Source organism: Tyto alba, unplaced genomic scaffold, assembly GCF_018691265.1.
Source record: "Tyto alba isolate M040663 unplaced genomic scaffold, T.alba_DEE_v4.0 Super-Scaffold_6, whole genome shotgun sequence".
NCBI lineage: Eukaryota > Metazoa > Chordata > Aves > Strigiformes > Tytonidae > Tyto > Tyto alba.
This window is the reverse complement of record NW_024881327.1, coordinates 42,688,282-42,704,525: the sequence shown is the minus strand read 5'-3', so window position 1 is coordinate 42,704,525 and position 16,244 is coordinate 42,688,282. Positions and strand designations below refer to the sequence as shown.

Here is a 16,244-nt window from a genome sequence, read left to right as displayed (position 1 = left end):
GTAACGTTGACCATGATTCTCTGACAGTAACCATAATATTCTGAATATAAAAGATACATTTTTTTTTTATCCATTCAGTTTTCTCCTCCTCTTTTTATGGAGACTCTCTTTTTCTCTTCTGTTGAAGAGCTTCTATATTAAGGACTCCACAAAACGTAAAGTTGGCATACTGAAGTCTTAAATCTTTCTTGTGGTAGCTTCTACTATTTGAAGTTTTTGAGAATTGGGAAGGACTTGGCAGTACCTGAGTGCACACATGAATGATTCCCTCCCCCCCTCTCCATTTCTTGCTGGCAGATGGTCCTTTAGGGACTTCTGCCAGCAAGTGCAAGTCAGAATAGCCTCTAGGAGTGACTGCACTGGTAAAGGTATCAGGCAGCTTCTCCTTTTTGCTGAGCTCAGCAGAACCAGGTCACCAGTGAACCTGATCTATCATTTTCAAAGTTATTTTGTATTTTTCTCTTAGTAATCACAGTAGCTGCAGAGAAGAGTGTTTAGCTCCCCACGAGAGTTGTCAAACATAACAAAATATTAAATTAAATGATTGTTACAAAATAAATGTCTGGAACAGTGAGCTTCCATTTTTAATGCTTCTATGAAACAACAGAGGTACCTTTTAAAATTTAACATAAAATTTCTGTACAAAAAAAATACTCCTGAAACATACACTCAATTAAAAGAGTTTTGCAGGTTGGAATAATTTTCATGATGTCAGTAAATGCTGCTCTATAGTACTATTCACACTGCCTTAATAATTCTGTATATAAACCAGATTTAACCAACAAATATCTACTTAATAATTAATGGTTTCTTTTTGTGTAAAATAATGGAATTTCATTTTGTGGGTGAGAATTCCTCTTTTTATGTCAGATTATGTTTGAATTTATACTCCTCATTATTTTTTATTTTTTTTCCAAATTCTCCCCTGAACACTTGTCTCTGCTTGACCTCTAATATTGTGTATTTAGAAAACAAGCAGAACTCCAGGAGGTTTACTTCATAGAATGAGGGCACCTTTATTTGAAAGGGATTTAAGTATGAAACCAGTCATGTGAGTTAAAAATCCAACAAAGAAAATAAGCCATCTTAATCAGCAGTCCTTAAAAATTATGTATGCAGTTTCAGACATCCATGAGTAGCATGACATCAGATTTCAAAGACTTTTAAAGATCTCCCAGATTTCTCACAGGTTATCAGAGAGCTATCAGAGCTATCTGACTGTGATTAAATGTCTTAGAAGCCTGTGCTATATTGATAGCTATCCTGTACTTTCTGATCTATTTTCTAATTACTGTAGTAGGATTCTGGTTTTCTGCAGCTATGCAGAAGTGGGGTTTGGTGTCTGGTCGTCAGCGAATGGTTATAGAATATAGCAGAGGTTGGTCCTGTGTGTGCCCCTCATGGACCAAAGCAGATGTCTTTTAGTAATGTTTTGATGGATATCTTCCAAACTGCAGTGATCTGAATTCTGGGACTTTCTGTGCCACTGGGCTTGAAGAAATGCTTGATAGAAAGAGATTGTTTGACAGAAGTGCTGGTGAAAATACTACTTCCATTTTATATAGTTGTGATAATAACTGTAAGGTATCAAAATTGGTAGGTGACTAAAAAAAAAAGTTTTTTTATGTGAAAGATTTGTACCAGGAAGATGCCAACTATAATATACAACAGGAATAACCCTAGTCTCAAGAATAAAAATTTCCATTGACTTTGATAATGCAGAGATTTAATTGAGTATGTTGTTCAACTCTCTGCCATAAATCATGATCAGATTTATATCTTTCATGTTATTTATACACCAAGAGTCAGTAGGCACAGCTGGTTCTGTAGACACACAAGAAGGAAGTGGTTTCTGCCTGGAGGAATGTTAGTGTTAAGTATGAGACAAGAGACAATGTGAAGATATATTAAAACAGGGGGAACATGAAGTCACGGTGACTGTGCTGGTCAGCACAAGAAGCGGCTGTAATATGAACCTGCCTGCCAAGTATCTTTATTTGATGATAATCTGTTTGTTGCAGTGCCCTGAGGAATACAGTTTGTTTTAGCTGAGCTCGGAGTTGAAGTTAGATCAAGTAGATTTTCCTGTTTATGAAAACAGTCTTCATGTAGAAAATATTCTTAGTTGCTCTTAATCATTATTTTCTGCATGTACTGATGCAACAATAATTACCACTATAATAACTAGCTGAGCAATTGTACTCATACTCATGCAGTTGTGTGACAGTCTCCTTGGACACCCTGAGGCTCCAGCAATTACCCCAAAAACTTAAGATAAACTGAAGAATTTTGCTGGTTACCAGGGAACTATAAAATGTTTCTTCTGATCTCTGGAATACTGTTTCTCCCTTCACTCATGCAGCAAAATACGTAGAAATACACCTGAGGGTTCCTCAAAAATCTGCAATGAAAGTATGCAGAAAGAGGGAATCCATGGCAGTCATATTGCCTGAATAAACTTATAGGACTTCAGGTGGATCAGAGAATCTGAAGCAATTTAATCTTAGTGTAAGTAGATTAGACATGGATTTTTTTTGTGTTTATTTAAAAGTTATATACTGTAAAAATTTGTCACTGTATTGTGTAGTTTGAATGTAGTGCAATAAATCCATAAGCCTCGTCATGGGGACCTGACATGTCTTAAGTGCTGTATCTGTCCATAAATGGCCCTTAGGTAAGGTAAAGGACTGATGGTGCAGGGTTCAGGACAGAGCAAAGTGCTTTCCAAAGAGGCTTTGCAGCAAAGATGTTAAGATATTTGCTTATCCACTAGTAGACTCCAGGCAGATTCAGTCTCCCTCTCCCTGATGGGATCCTATGCCATAATTGATTCATAATCTAGCTTCAGAGATTTTTTTTTTAATAACTGTTATTCCTACCTGAACTGGATTTGAATTGTGTTCAGCTGGTCTCAGCAACAGATGTCAGGTATCACCAAATAATGAACAGTCGTGTGTGAGAAAGGCAAGAATATTCACTTTTTCTGTACTGTTGGCCAAATTAATCTTATACTTTCTGCATGTTTTTGTATCTTTACTATTAATGAAATATTAGGATATAGATAATGTATGAGTATTGCTGTGGAATTGCATATAATTATATTGGGAATGTGTCTTGCTCTGGTTTACTTTTCAATTTATTTTTCATCTTTTATTAAATGTTAAAGTAAAAAATAAAAGAATTACAAGTAGTGCCATAAATCAATGTGTCCTGAACTGCAGAGCAAGTCATTTTTATAAGAGGGCAAGCCCCTGTATTTATAATAAATCAAGTTCATTATCTTTTGAGCTTCCTGATTAAAGTAATTAGTCATTTATGCTGATACAAAACCATCAGTGCAGCATCAGCAACATTGCTTTGTTTCACAAATATTGAATCTTAAATTGTTTTGTAAGGGTCATTGGTTATAATCAGCTGCACGTTGTAAATTTGTTGTTTTGTTAGTGGGGAAGTATTTTCCTCTAACCCAAATTAATACACCAAGCAACTCTCCTGCAGTTAGAACAAGCTGTCTTTAAGACTGTAATGTGAAAACTAATTAAAAATGGAAATAGGACATAGCAGGTAGAGTTGGGTAGGGAGTCAGTATGAACCTGATGTTTAGCGCTGAGGAGAGGGTCTCAAAGTTAGTGAGGACTACCCCACCCAGACGGGGCAGATGTCTGCCCCTTGGGAAGGCTTGCTGTGTGGGCTTCCCCACTTCTGCAGCTGCCCAGGTAATACCTGCCTGTTCCCACAAACAGCTGTGGAGAGGTCTGGTTAATGCCATTAGCAAAATCTTTGGAGATTTGGGAACTACATATGCTTTTATACCTTTAAAATACTGCTATTACCTGAGGGGCTTTAGATTGGAATGTGAATTCTTCTTTCCAACTAGGCATAAAACACAGGTCATTGCCAAGCTAAAATTCCTGCTCTTGGTCAATGGAAAAGCATGTGTGAAATCAGACTTCCTTCTGCTCTGCTTTAGCTATCGGTATGATTAGTCAGTCCTGTGGTAGGCTGAAGCACAGCTCATTTTTCAGTATGAAAACATTGTGCGCATCTGGAATGTGATAGTCTCTCCTCTATTTCCAGACATCAGTTCTGACCGGTAAATACTTGGCATCATTTCCACAAAAGTTACCCTTAGTCTGGAATAAACGCTTACATTGAGGACAAAAGGCAGTGCTTCCTTGGAGAAGTTCCGAAGTCTCCTGAGTTGTTTTTTGGATATTAGTTGGGTATGCCTGTACTCATAGGTAGAACTAAGTAGGACGAGTCAAGTAATTTCAGTATAAGTCTAGTTTTAACTTTGGCATTTTTGTTTTATTAGTACTGCTGTCCCAGACCGGGTGCTCCCAAGAAACATGATGCTTGTGAGCAATATACTTAATTGCTAATTAATCTTCCTTCCCTAAATGAGATGACAATTCTGGTTCTAAAATAAGTGACTTGTTAGTTCTTTAAAGGCTTCCAGTAAAGAAGAAGTTAAAAGTACTTGGTAATAAATTAAATGGACTATGACTTATTACTGGTTCCTTCAATCTCATTCTTACTATATTATCCCCTGTTCCACAGACTGTATACCCAAAATGTTTCCCTCTGTCTTTCAGTAGCTGGTTTGCAGTTACTGTGAAAACTAAATAAAAGAAAAATGGATTAAACTGTTCTTCTGTTCAATGTCCTTTCAGTGAAAAGCATCATCTAATGTAATATCAACTTTTTTTTTTTTTTTTAATAATATGAGAATTGTATCTTGTCTTTTCAAATTGTGTACACACAGTTAGCTGTTATACTGACTGCTTAGTCAGGTATTCTGAAAATTGTTCCAAATTCTGTCTCATACTGGGAGATATGATGTCTTTTCCCATCCTGTACAGGGAGTGTTGGCACCTGACATTAATGCCTGGAAGTCACAAGAGCACAAATACTCCTTTGGATGCTGCACCCATGATTAAGAACTAAAAATGGCATTTAAATTTGATTATTGATCTTTTCTAATTATGTTAAAGGCAAAACTTTCACTGATTGAGAACTGATCACAGTGTGTTACATTATCTTGTGAAAATGTAATATTAGAAAGGACTTAATGATCTACTTTGACTAAAACTTTCATTACATTTAAAGAAAGCAAGTCTTTTTCTTATTTGGTTTCTATTTAAAATTCCAATTTAAGGATAATTATGAATCTCCAAATTACTTTATTACATATTAGATTACATTATTTAGGGTTAAAATAAGGAAAACCTTCCCATCAGTTACTTTGGTCACCTGCTGTGAAAACTAATAACACCATGCTAATCTAAAAAGAAGTGTCAGTCACAGTCACATCTGAATTCCAACATAACAGGAAGGAGACAATTAAGAGAGGGAAATTAGCTAAACTAGTGTTATTTTGTACTACTTGATTTTAAAATCACCAGTCAATCAAATACATCAAGAATGGAAGGCGTGTTTTTAAAGATGTGCAGGTTTGTTTACAGGAATGTTCTGTGATTTCTAATTGTAAAATAATAATAATGAAACATTAACATAGGTATTTTTTTCTTTTAGCTTATACTCCTGTGAGAAATATGTAATAACATATAGGGTGAGGATTTGATACATTCAGTTTACAAAGAAGGGTAGTTGTGACTAAGTGCAGGTTAACACGTGAGCTCTAGTGTTTTCCTGTTGTCAGTGATAAAACACTGAGCAACTTCACAAGGAAGCTTACATATGCATTAGAGAACGACTTTGCATGTGCTAGGACAAAGAAATTAGATATTTTTTCCGAGATTTTGTATTTCTAAGCACGGTAGCATTGTCCATAGTAAAAAAGCAGGCAGGCTACAAGAAGTCCTTTAAAAGGATGAACGTTGTCATTTGAAAAGAAAATATGTACTTGTGACTGTTCACCACCTGGGTATTAATGCAGCCAATTACTGTGTCCTGCCTTTCAAACATTATTATGTTAGAGCAAGAAAAGAGCCAATATTGTATTTTATATGACCTTTCTAATGCTATATACATACATATAGATTTGTGTTCTTTGTCCCTGTGATTCAACAAATGTTTCTTATTTGTGGCTCAAGGCATTTATTTATTGCAGGGTTTCAAGCTGCAGTAAGCAAGGTCATAGATTAAGAATTGATTTCCACAGCTGCTCTAGCACACAAACTAAATTTCTCTTGGTTGGTTATAAAAACTACAGCTGGGCATAAATTCAGCTTTTCAACATTGTCTTGAAAATTAATGTTAAAGCAAATGAGAAAATACTTTAAGTATGTATTGCATGCTTAATTTAGGCCTTCAGCTAAGACCTAAGGAAAGAAAATTGGTTTTACGCTGCAAGCTTCTAAGTAAAACCATGCTATCACTGAAGTGGATTTTTATGTCACTTGTTCTTTTTTTGTTATTACTTTGTTTCCCTTATTTTTTTAAATCAGATTTTCTGCAGTTTTTAGCAAATCCTGTTTTGATCACTAAGTTGATTATTTTCTTGATTTTGCTATACGCTCCTAAAGTTAGTGCTATTTACAATAAGAGTGTGGGTTTCAAAATGGAATATAGTTTCTATCCTTAGGAAATAATCCTACTAGAAATAGGAAAATCTGATATATTGTTAGCTTTGTCTCTAATGTGAAACACAACATCCTGTTAAACTGAAAATTCACTAACATTAAGGAGGTATGTTTTGGGGGGTGTTTTTAAATTGTTCCTTGTGGGTTGTGAGGGTTTGGTTTGCCTTTTTTTTTAAGGTGTGCTTTGTGTTGGTAATGATAGAACTACACTGTGCAAAGTAACCAATTTGTGCAGATGTCAAAGATGCATAACTCTGAACCTTTGCTGCAATACACAGATTCCTAATATCCATATAATAAATGTTAAGTTATAGAAATTGGCTTTTTAGGCACAGCTTTAAAGAAAATATTTCTGATATAATACTCTGGCCCTGCCCTCTGTTTTTGAATTAGTATGCCTAGAGCAGAAACCATATGTAGTGTATGTCTTCAGATCATAATCAATGTCATCAGGTGGCTTTACAAATACTAGCTTGGTCTCTGCTGTTCCTGCATGCATCAGAATTACTGTTTCTGCCACTAGCAGAAGAACCAAATTGCAAATTATTTTTCTAAGGTAACAGAGAGCATTTTGTTTGCTTGATGGGAACTCTTGGTTTGCAATGCACAGTTCACACTGTAATAGCAGTGGCCCACAAGGAAGAGACTGATATGGCAAATGTTTTGCGGTACTCTGTAATACCAAAATAGGTGTTAAATTACCAACCCTTTTGCACATTTGTTGATTCTTCACAGTGGTCACAACATGTATGTAAAGAGAACTGGAAAGCAAAGTGTTGTGTGTGATGGGAGTGGTAAAAAGGATTGGCAGGTAAAACAGGTATGGAGTTATTTGAAAATATAAACTCTGATAAGAAACAAAGTATGTGCAGAAATGAAGTACCTCAGACTGCTCTTTCCAATTTCCTAAATTGCTCCTCTTTCCAATTCAGGTGGATGTTTTGGAAGAAAGAAATGGTGATGTTCATCTGTTGGTACTGATTCTTAGCCCCTCCCTGAACTGTACTTTGCAGGATTAGAATGCATGGATCTCCGTTCATGCCTGTTCTCAGCAAGCCATTTTGTTAGCACTAGATCTTACTTTGCAAAATCTTGAGTTAGAGCTTATGTTGAGGTATTGAAAACTGAGGATTTTGTCAGTGTTTAAAATGTCTATGTCCAAAATGAATTTTTTTTTTTACTTCCTTGAGATTTCCATATGGAAATACTTCAAAAAAAAAATACAGCTTCGTGGTGAAATGAGGTGAATCTATTCAACTCAAATTTTCTTTGAATAATAAAACAGTCTCACTGAAAGCCTTGTTAGGAAGGAATTATGATTATCAAGTCTGGTAGTCAGGAAGGCTTCTTGTTAGGGTATTACTGCAGGACTAACTCAAGCATGGTTATGCCTGACTGAATACAAGATTTCTGCCCAATTCCAAAATTAGATTTCTTTTTTGAAAAGCACTTAAATATGTATGAAGGATCTTGGACTAATTCATAAACTTTGAATAAATTCCTATGACAAATAATGGAAGTTGAGAGAAAGCAGAAGTAACTAGTTGAGCAGGACTCCTTGTGTGAGGTTGGCTGCCTGCAGGGGCACAGGACTACTGTAACTCTGAGGAACAGAACCTTTCCGAGGTAGATCTGGTACCAGCCTCCTCTCTATTGATGTAGTAGTACAGATTTTCTGATTATTTTTATTTTCTTCCCACTCTTGCCTGAAGACAGGGGAACTAAATGGAAGAATTACTGACCAGTTTTATTCTGCTCCTGTGTTGAGGTTGGTATAAGAACATAATAGTGCTAAAAATCTTGTATTCTTCTACTTTAGCATCCTACTTCACTTCAGATGTTTTTTTAAAAGCTGCAAAGTCAGTCTCTGCAGTCACCTAATTCTCATGCCCAGTATGTTCTCTGCATGGGACCATTCTCCAGTGACACCAAGTGCAAAACATTATAAAATGGTGTTTTGAATAAATAGAACAGAAAAACTGGTGAGCAGAGAGAGGGAAGCAGTTTGACTATTTGTGCTCTCTACAGTGTGCTCCAAAGAGAAAAGAATGGACAGAGGTAAAGGGAGATGAACGATCTCTTGTTTAAACTACCTGAAAAGACCCTCTGCGATTTATGGTCAGGAGTCGACAGTGTACATCTGGGGCAGATTTGTCTAGCTGCAGTCTAGAAGTTTGGGCTTATGTAGGAATCTGTTGTGAAAAAATGCTGTTTGAAAAAGCACACCCATGACATGTATTTGGGACTGCTGGGGTCTTTGAGTTAACAGATAAGTGTGCTACTGCAGTGACTTCACTCTTCCCGTTGCATTTTAATTCTGACATGTTTCTTATCTTAGCATGTAATGTGAAATGTAGCAAACTCTATGATCTTTCTGACACTACTTGGAGAATTAAAACCTGAAAGTTTAAACTGTAAATACAAATATTCTTATCATACTTTGATTTTTGCAACACAATTTATGCTTTTTCAAATGTTGTTGTTATAATGTACATAAGCTCCAGTGGTAGTATTCTGTTACTTCAGTGGGAATTAATTCCACAAAATCCAATATCTGCAGCCAGAGGGTTAAACAGATCATTTCAGAAAGATCAAGGGACCACAGTCACTTACGTTTGATTGGGCTTTCTTGGACTCAGGCAGGTCAAAAAGATCAGAGATCACCACTGTATCTGTGGCTGGGGATTCTTCCAGTTTGTGGGACTGCACAGCAAGTACAGGGATAGCATATGCAGCTTCTGTGCACCCCAGTGTACAGCACTTGTGGTTAGGCCCTGGTCTGAAGAAGGCAACTAGTAACAGGAATTCATCTGTCGCTCTACTGTCTGCACAACTCCTTGGCAATATAACTCCTTGGCATGTGTTAAAACAGCAGTGAGGCTTCTTTGACCTCTCTGAAAGAAAAAAAAAATAATCGTGCTAGTAGGACCTAGTTATACATTCTGAATTCATCTTCCTGCCACCCACTGCCTTGCTCTGACATGGATGGTTCTGTGAACTGAAGGCAGAAGTTGGGAACAACTGGTCTTGCTGAGACTCTTCCCAAGCCTCCTTTCATGTGCTGTTCCCTCAACACTGGAAACAACTTCCCTAATAGCTGACAAAGACTTCAGGTTACAAAACTTGAGTAAACGTGTTCATTGCCTTTTTTTTCCTCATGATAGCATTTTCATTCAGGACCAGATGCCAGCACAAAATGATGGTTTGGTCCCAGGTGGCTTTACACTCTGGTATGGTGGTGGAAAATGGGGCCTACTGTATGGTATTAGCAAGGGGAAGGATTTGGATGAACAAGAAGCAAAAGCTATCAAAAAGTGAAGTTATGTGACCGAGGGAGTGCCTGGTACTGTAGGTTTTGAAGGCTCTATAATTTAAAAAGTATAAAACTTATTAGTGTATCCCATCTGTTTTAAAACAGCTGTAGTAATACTTCACTGCTTCTCTGCTGTGGATTTTTTCCTTTGTAATAATGCTGAATTTAAACATTTCAGGTTTTTTTTTTTTTTTCTCCCTAGTAGAAGGTGTAAACTTACAGCCAAGCATGAAGCAGTTCTGCACTGAGCATTCCACCTCTGTTGTTAACCCATTGCTGTGATTACATTTGAGCAACTCTAGATTTCAGTACTGCTGCATCCTTTTGCTTTCAATTTTTAATTAAAAAGTTTTCCTAGCCAGGGAACAGAACAATAGGGGGTTTTCTATTCACCATCAGACCCTCTCCCCAAAAATGTTCAACTTTGAGTAAAATGTTATTAAAAGCAACATTTGTACAGATGCCAAGTGGGAAGAGACAGCAATCATGTAATAAAGAACAATTAATTTGTTTCAGAAGGAATATATGTAAAATAAGAAATTATTTAAAAACAGGTTTTCTTCTGTTTCTCTTCTTCTAATCTCAGTTTTCCATAAGAATAATAATAGTAATTTTCTAAGTAGACAATGAAGATTTTGGTTCCACTTAATGTCTTAGTAACTTTGCACTGAAGTGCTAATATTTCACAATACTGAGATCTAATTTTAGTAATCAACCCTTATGCATTGTATGTCTTGAAATTTACTACTTTCTACACTTGCAGGTTTTAATAAAGGCATACAGATTTCATTTAGTTCATTACTATAAGGCAAAATGAGACACTTTATGCATTTTTTATAAGGACACACATTTTTGTTTGCAGATAGATGAACACATTAAGTTGTTTAATACCTGTGTCTAAGTAGATGTAGAAGTAGGTATTTATGCCGGGCACAGGTTATTTTGTATCCAGATATGTAGGCATAAAGCCTGACTAAAAATGCAATGTTTATTTTTTAGACATTGCACAATGCCCTTTGGTCAGCAGTTACTTTATACTAACAGGGTTTCTGTATTACCACGCAGGAGGTCTGTAGCAATCATCAAAAAACCCAGGGTTGACAGAATATCTGAGCAGAACAAAAAACCTTTCCAAAAGGAAACTTGCAAGATAATTTCTTTCATTTGAAAGGCTGTGGTTGGCTTTCTCAAATTATGGTTATTTGCTCATCTGATCCATTTGTCCAGTAAAAATAGTACTAAATCTTGTGACATCTGCAGTAGAGCTTTTTTGATCATGAGAATCCAATATTCATTGCTTGATGGCATTTACTTTTATAAACAAGAACTAAGATTGATAATGTTCTTGGGAGTATCCTAAATCAGCATTTGGAACATACATATTTCAGGTGTGAATACGCAGCCAGAGCTTGATACTATAACCGCTGTGTTCTAGTTATTTATTTGGTAAGTATTTTCATATTTTTAAAATGTGTGGATTTTTTTTTACCAAACTAAATTTTTTTTCCATGGATACTTCATCACTAAAAATCAGCATTATCATGGGTCCTTTCTCAGTCTTTAGTCCTTTGAAAATTGCAGTAGCATTCCTTCTGAAAAAACATGAATGCTGATTTAGAAGAACATCTTGAATCACTGATGTGAGTTTAAGAAGAGGTATCAGCAGTGTAAGATGGCTATACTACAACTTTCACCCCATGGAAAGTCTGCTCAGTGTTTTGCAGTGCCATGCATGCTCTGTTACATGGCATACACCTACACTGGCTCAACCAGAGGAAACATGCAGATGCTGAGAAAGATGCTTGAAGAAGTTGAAGAAGTAGAGGTCACCTGGTGTGAAGCTTCTAGGTATGCCCTTCTTTTTATCAACAAATGATACAGTACTTGAACTATTGATTTTCTTTTACTTGGTGTCTGAATACAGATTTGTTTATAATATTGCTTTTTTCTCGTTAGAAGTTGAAGAAGAGAGTTGAACAAAACACACAGGGCAGTTCATGTTAATACAGAACTTTTCCCTTTTCCACCCTCTCAATAAAATTAACTGGCATAGGACAATTTGAATGCAATCCTGATGACATGGAAAAGCGAAAGAGAAGGTCACAGACTTGCAAATAAAGCTTAATTGCTATTTGCTCATTTGAAACTGTCAAGGAGACAGCCAATACATCACTCCATGACTAGCTCTGAGTTACTATTGGTACCTGAACTATGTTTTATATATCACATCATTCATGTACTTGATCATCATTCTCTTGTCATGTTTTACGTTCTCAGCCTGCTCAAGTTCATTTCTGGCAGAGAGAAGCCTCTGTGATCTTTTGGATGGCTTCTGGTTTCTGTTTTCCTTCGTTTTAAAAATAATCAGATTGCAAACCTTACATGGGGGGCTGAGTGGTGGAACTCATCCTTGCTTTGCTGTCTGGATCATGAGCATCTGATACATGACAGTTCTCTGCTTGCTGCAAAACTACTCCAGTAACTCCATGCTGTTCCGATTGCTTTTTGTCTTTTTTTGCCTCTCAAAGGCACCAATGTGTGGATGCTTCTTGACTCATTAATGTTTTTTTTTTTTTTAATTCATTGAGAGTTATTTCTATTTTATTCAAAAAGTGAAGGAGGTGGTAAAAGTTAGCTACACTGTAGCAGAATAATAGAAAAACAGCTAGCTATTCAGTTTAGGGAAAAGAGATTTTGCTCCCTCATTGTCTTTCTTTTAAATAAGCCAAGTAGTGGGTTTGTTCTTTTGTCCACACCCATCTTTACACTTTTCTTCTTTACATTCATCTGCAAATCAAGTCCACTGCTAAAGAAGATGCTCTCTCTATCTAAACTTAGTGACCCTAAGAGTAATCTTAAGAAAGAAAAACCCCATGATCTCTATGCTTTCAGTCTGTGTTGCTGTTTGCAACCTGGATATAATTTGGTTTCACAGTACCCACATGGTGCCAGAGAAGAGCTAATCCTATGAATGGATAGTATATTGCTCCATCTTGCCCATTCCTAGTCCTGTCAGGCCACATGAATAAGAATGGCTCTGTGCTGAGGCTTCCCCCCTCAATATAGTCCTGGAATTTCGACTGAGGCAACCTCTTTATATGGGGTGCAGGGTTTGTACTGTGAGTGGGAATTGAATTTACAATTAAAAAGGAGTTCAGATACCCACTGAAAAGACTGTGTTGATATAAAGTGCTGAGATATTGGATGTGGAAATAACTGACACACAGTATTGGAAAGTTGGGGGTTTAAGGGAGAAATCAAAAGACTTCTCTGTTGTATAGAAGTGGATCAATGATTTTGTTTCTGTATTTTTATTTGAAAGATATCATCTGCTGGCTGCAGAGTTGGTGGATTCAGCTTCATTCTGGAGCCTGAGCAAATCACCTGAGGAATATCTTACTTTCTGCTGCATCCTAAAGACAACATGGAAGGGGAGAGCATCTATGAGGTTGATTCTGGAGATGGACTTGGAGGTAAGGATGCTTATAACTTATTTTTGCTTTCATCCCAGATGGCTGGTTACAGGAAGCCCTTATGACAATGGACCTCGGAAGCCACAAAAAACAAATGTGATAAAGATGTCTACAGTTCATTGATTGTATTATGTGCCTTTATAAGCAGTGAATAAAAAATTTTTGAAAACAACTGTGTCCTAGAGGATGTGGCACACCTAGATTATGCATGTTCTAAATGTTGTCACTTAGCATCCAAGATGTCCCAAACATTATGCAAATCCAAAATACTTACAATAAAAGTAAAGGCATGTCGCCTTTTCTCTCTTTCTTTTTTTCTCCATTTTCTGTCTCCCATCTGCTGGGTAACTGTATTGTACACACCATTTTTTTTGTATTTTTTAAATGGACTGCAGAAAACAGCATTAAATGGTACTGGCTCTGTCTTCTAGACTAGCAATCCATATGTAGATGGCAACTTTTCATTGATCTTCAATAAAAAGTTTTTGTTTTTACTTAGCTACTAATTCTACAGGTGACCTTGGGCAAATTAGCTAACTTCATTGCTGTAGTTTAGCGTCTTCATAGCAGGGTGAACAGCTTCTCAGAGAAGGTAATATTACGTACTTCTGCAGGGATGCAGTTCTTTGCGTATAATGCAGAGAACCATTGACAGAGTTTTTGGGTAGATCCATATGTTTTATATTCCTGATTTAACATTTTTATTGAGATTAACTAATAAAACACTTTCTGCAGAACACCTTGAACTGTCTTGGTCAACTCACTTTTGAACTCAGAAGTCTAAATACTATGGGAAAGAATAAGGTTCTACATTAGAACATTGTAATATCAAAGGCTTGGTGTGCAGCACATCTGTTTGATGGTTTAGATGTTAGTTCCTATGACTGAATTGTAACTAGGCAGATTGTTTTATGTCTGAGTATGCTGTGTTTGTGCTAAGATGCCCCCTTTTGTGTTCAATATTTTTGTAATACTTTTCCTGGGTCCTATCTGTATCAGCAGTGCTATATACTAGAAGGAACAGTTTCTACTGTCTTACCTCTGAGTTTTCTTCTCATTAATGAGTTGCTTCCAGACACTCAGCAGTTGGACTAACATGCAGATATGTATCCATAAACAGTTTACTTTTGTTTTTTAAAGACAAAAAAACCTGGTAGTTCAAGTTACTTTTAAAATTCCTGATAATACTGTCTATGAAATAATTATTTTGTTGTAATAAATTTTATGACAAGGACAATATAAGTGTTTATGCTCAAGTACTGCCTTTTTGCTAGGTGAATGAAGTAAAATAGAATAGCAGCATTCTTTTTGACTTTCTGAGCATTTGTGTTACCTCTCCCAAAGATTTTGAAACACCTACAGTCATCATTAAGACTGTTACTGATTAGATTATTTTCTCATTTCATAACCTATCTCAAGCACTACTTTTCTGGCCTTAGCATTGTGTCATTGTGTCACTGAATCTCTGCTGTAGTACTGCAACTTTGTAATTTCTTTCATGCCAGTTGGGGTATGGAAAAATTCTTTCAGATTCTGACTCAAGATCATAAGCTCCTCAGAGTAAATTTACTATTTTGGGGAAATAGTATAAATTGTCATTGACATAAATTGAATAGAATTACTGGTACAGGAACAAAGTCTGATCATGTATGTAATAGGGCCATATTTACAGCAGCATGTTAGTATCTCCAGTGTACATATATGTATGGTGCATTTTTGGACACATGAGTTATGTGCTATGTGCTTGCATGCGTAATACTAATGACAGAGTACCATTTTGTATTTTTCAGAAAGCAGGTGGTGTTCTCTCTGTGAGAATTGCTGGATATCAGCTCGGGTAAAAAAAATTCCTTGCTTCATCTATTATAAACAAAGCTACAGTATATCAAAACAAACTCAACAAAAATTCCCATCCTGAAAGTATGAGGAATGGGCAAGAGCTAGTTCTCTGTTAGGATCAGCACATCAAATATTCCTATCTGATGAGTAAGGTTAGTGTTAGAAACTCCTGTGTTTCAGAATCAGGGGCAACTAAAACTTTCGAGTGTGGTTTTGCTAAGTTTCTTGGATTCTCTTTGCCCTGCTTTTCCTACTTCTACTTGAGATACCAAAATAACAAGTATATGCTTCTTATGGAGCTAAACTAGGGAATTTCACACTTTTTTTATAGAAAGTGATTTCAATAAGAATGTGTCTTTAAAATAAAGCAAATAACTTCTGAAAGATATAAGACATGCATGCTTTCTGAGATGGGTACATAGTTCTTGATGGTGTATAACGGAGTCTGTATACACCCTATGTATTATAAATACAGACATACTTTGAGATATGTATATATTGAGCACAAATTTATGGTTACAATTAGGCTGATTTTGATGTCTGAATTATGATAGATCAGAGACCTGGGACAAAACAGAAATGTGCCCATTTTCAACAACATAAGTAGAATGTGTCAAGCAATTTACCAGTATGATGAAGTCACTTCAAAAAAAAAACAAAATATGTTTTGTTAATTCAAGGTCTGTGGTCTCTGATGGAAGAGTGTCCTGGGACCGTAACCTCCCAGTGAGACTCAACGAGTTTGCAGGTCAGAAGACCTTAAGAATTTTGTGACCATTTCTTGTCAGATCCAAAAAAATAATATTAACAAAAATATTACTTCATAGTTCATTATTTCATTAACAGAAAATCAGGCCACTATTTTAAGATTCAGGAATCCAAAGTAAGGCACTTACCCTCATTTTAGCTGCAAAAAAAGTGTTTGGGTTTTCATTGGTGTGGGTGGCTTATAGCAGTCCTTAATGCCAGTGAAAGCTCAGGAATGTTACTTATAGTGATTAAGTAAATTAATTTGATACTGTGGAGTTATGTACTTAACTCAGTCCTCTTCAGTTTGAAAATTAGCCCTAGTTT

The 16,244-nt window shown here is 36.2% G+C and overlaps 1 protein-coding gene across 10 annotated transcripts in view; it reads left to right on the top strand.

The window, feature by feature from the left end:
• The window catches only part of PPP2R2C (protein phosphatase 2 regulatory subunit Bgamma), a 205,490-nt gene that overhangs the window by 90,459 nt on the left and 98,787 nt on the right, over positions 1-16,244 (top strand). The window contains exons 1-2 of one of the 10 annotated variants that reach the window (XM_032984477.2): positions 11,318-11,706; positions 13,181-13,331. The exons of 7 other annotated variants lie outside the window; for them this stretch is intronic. In XM_032984477.2, coding sequence (XP_032840368.1) covers positions 13,283-13,331 — 49 coding nt within the window. In that variant the 5' untranslated portion in view covers positions 11,318-11,706; positions 13,181-13,282. Of the gene's footprint in view, positions 1-11,317; positions 11,707-13,180; positions 13,332-16,244 lie in introns of those variants that run through there. 2 more of the 10 variants (XM_032984478.2, XM_032984479.2) reach the window with 2 other exon arrangements.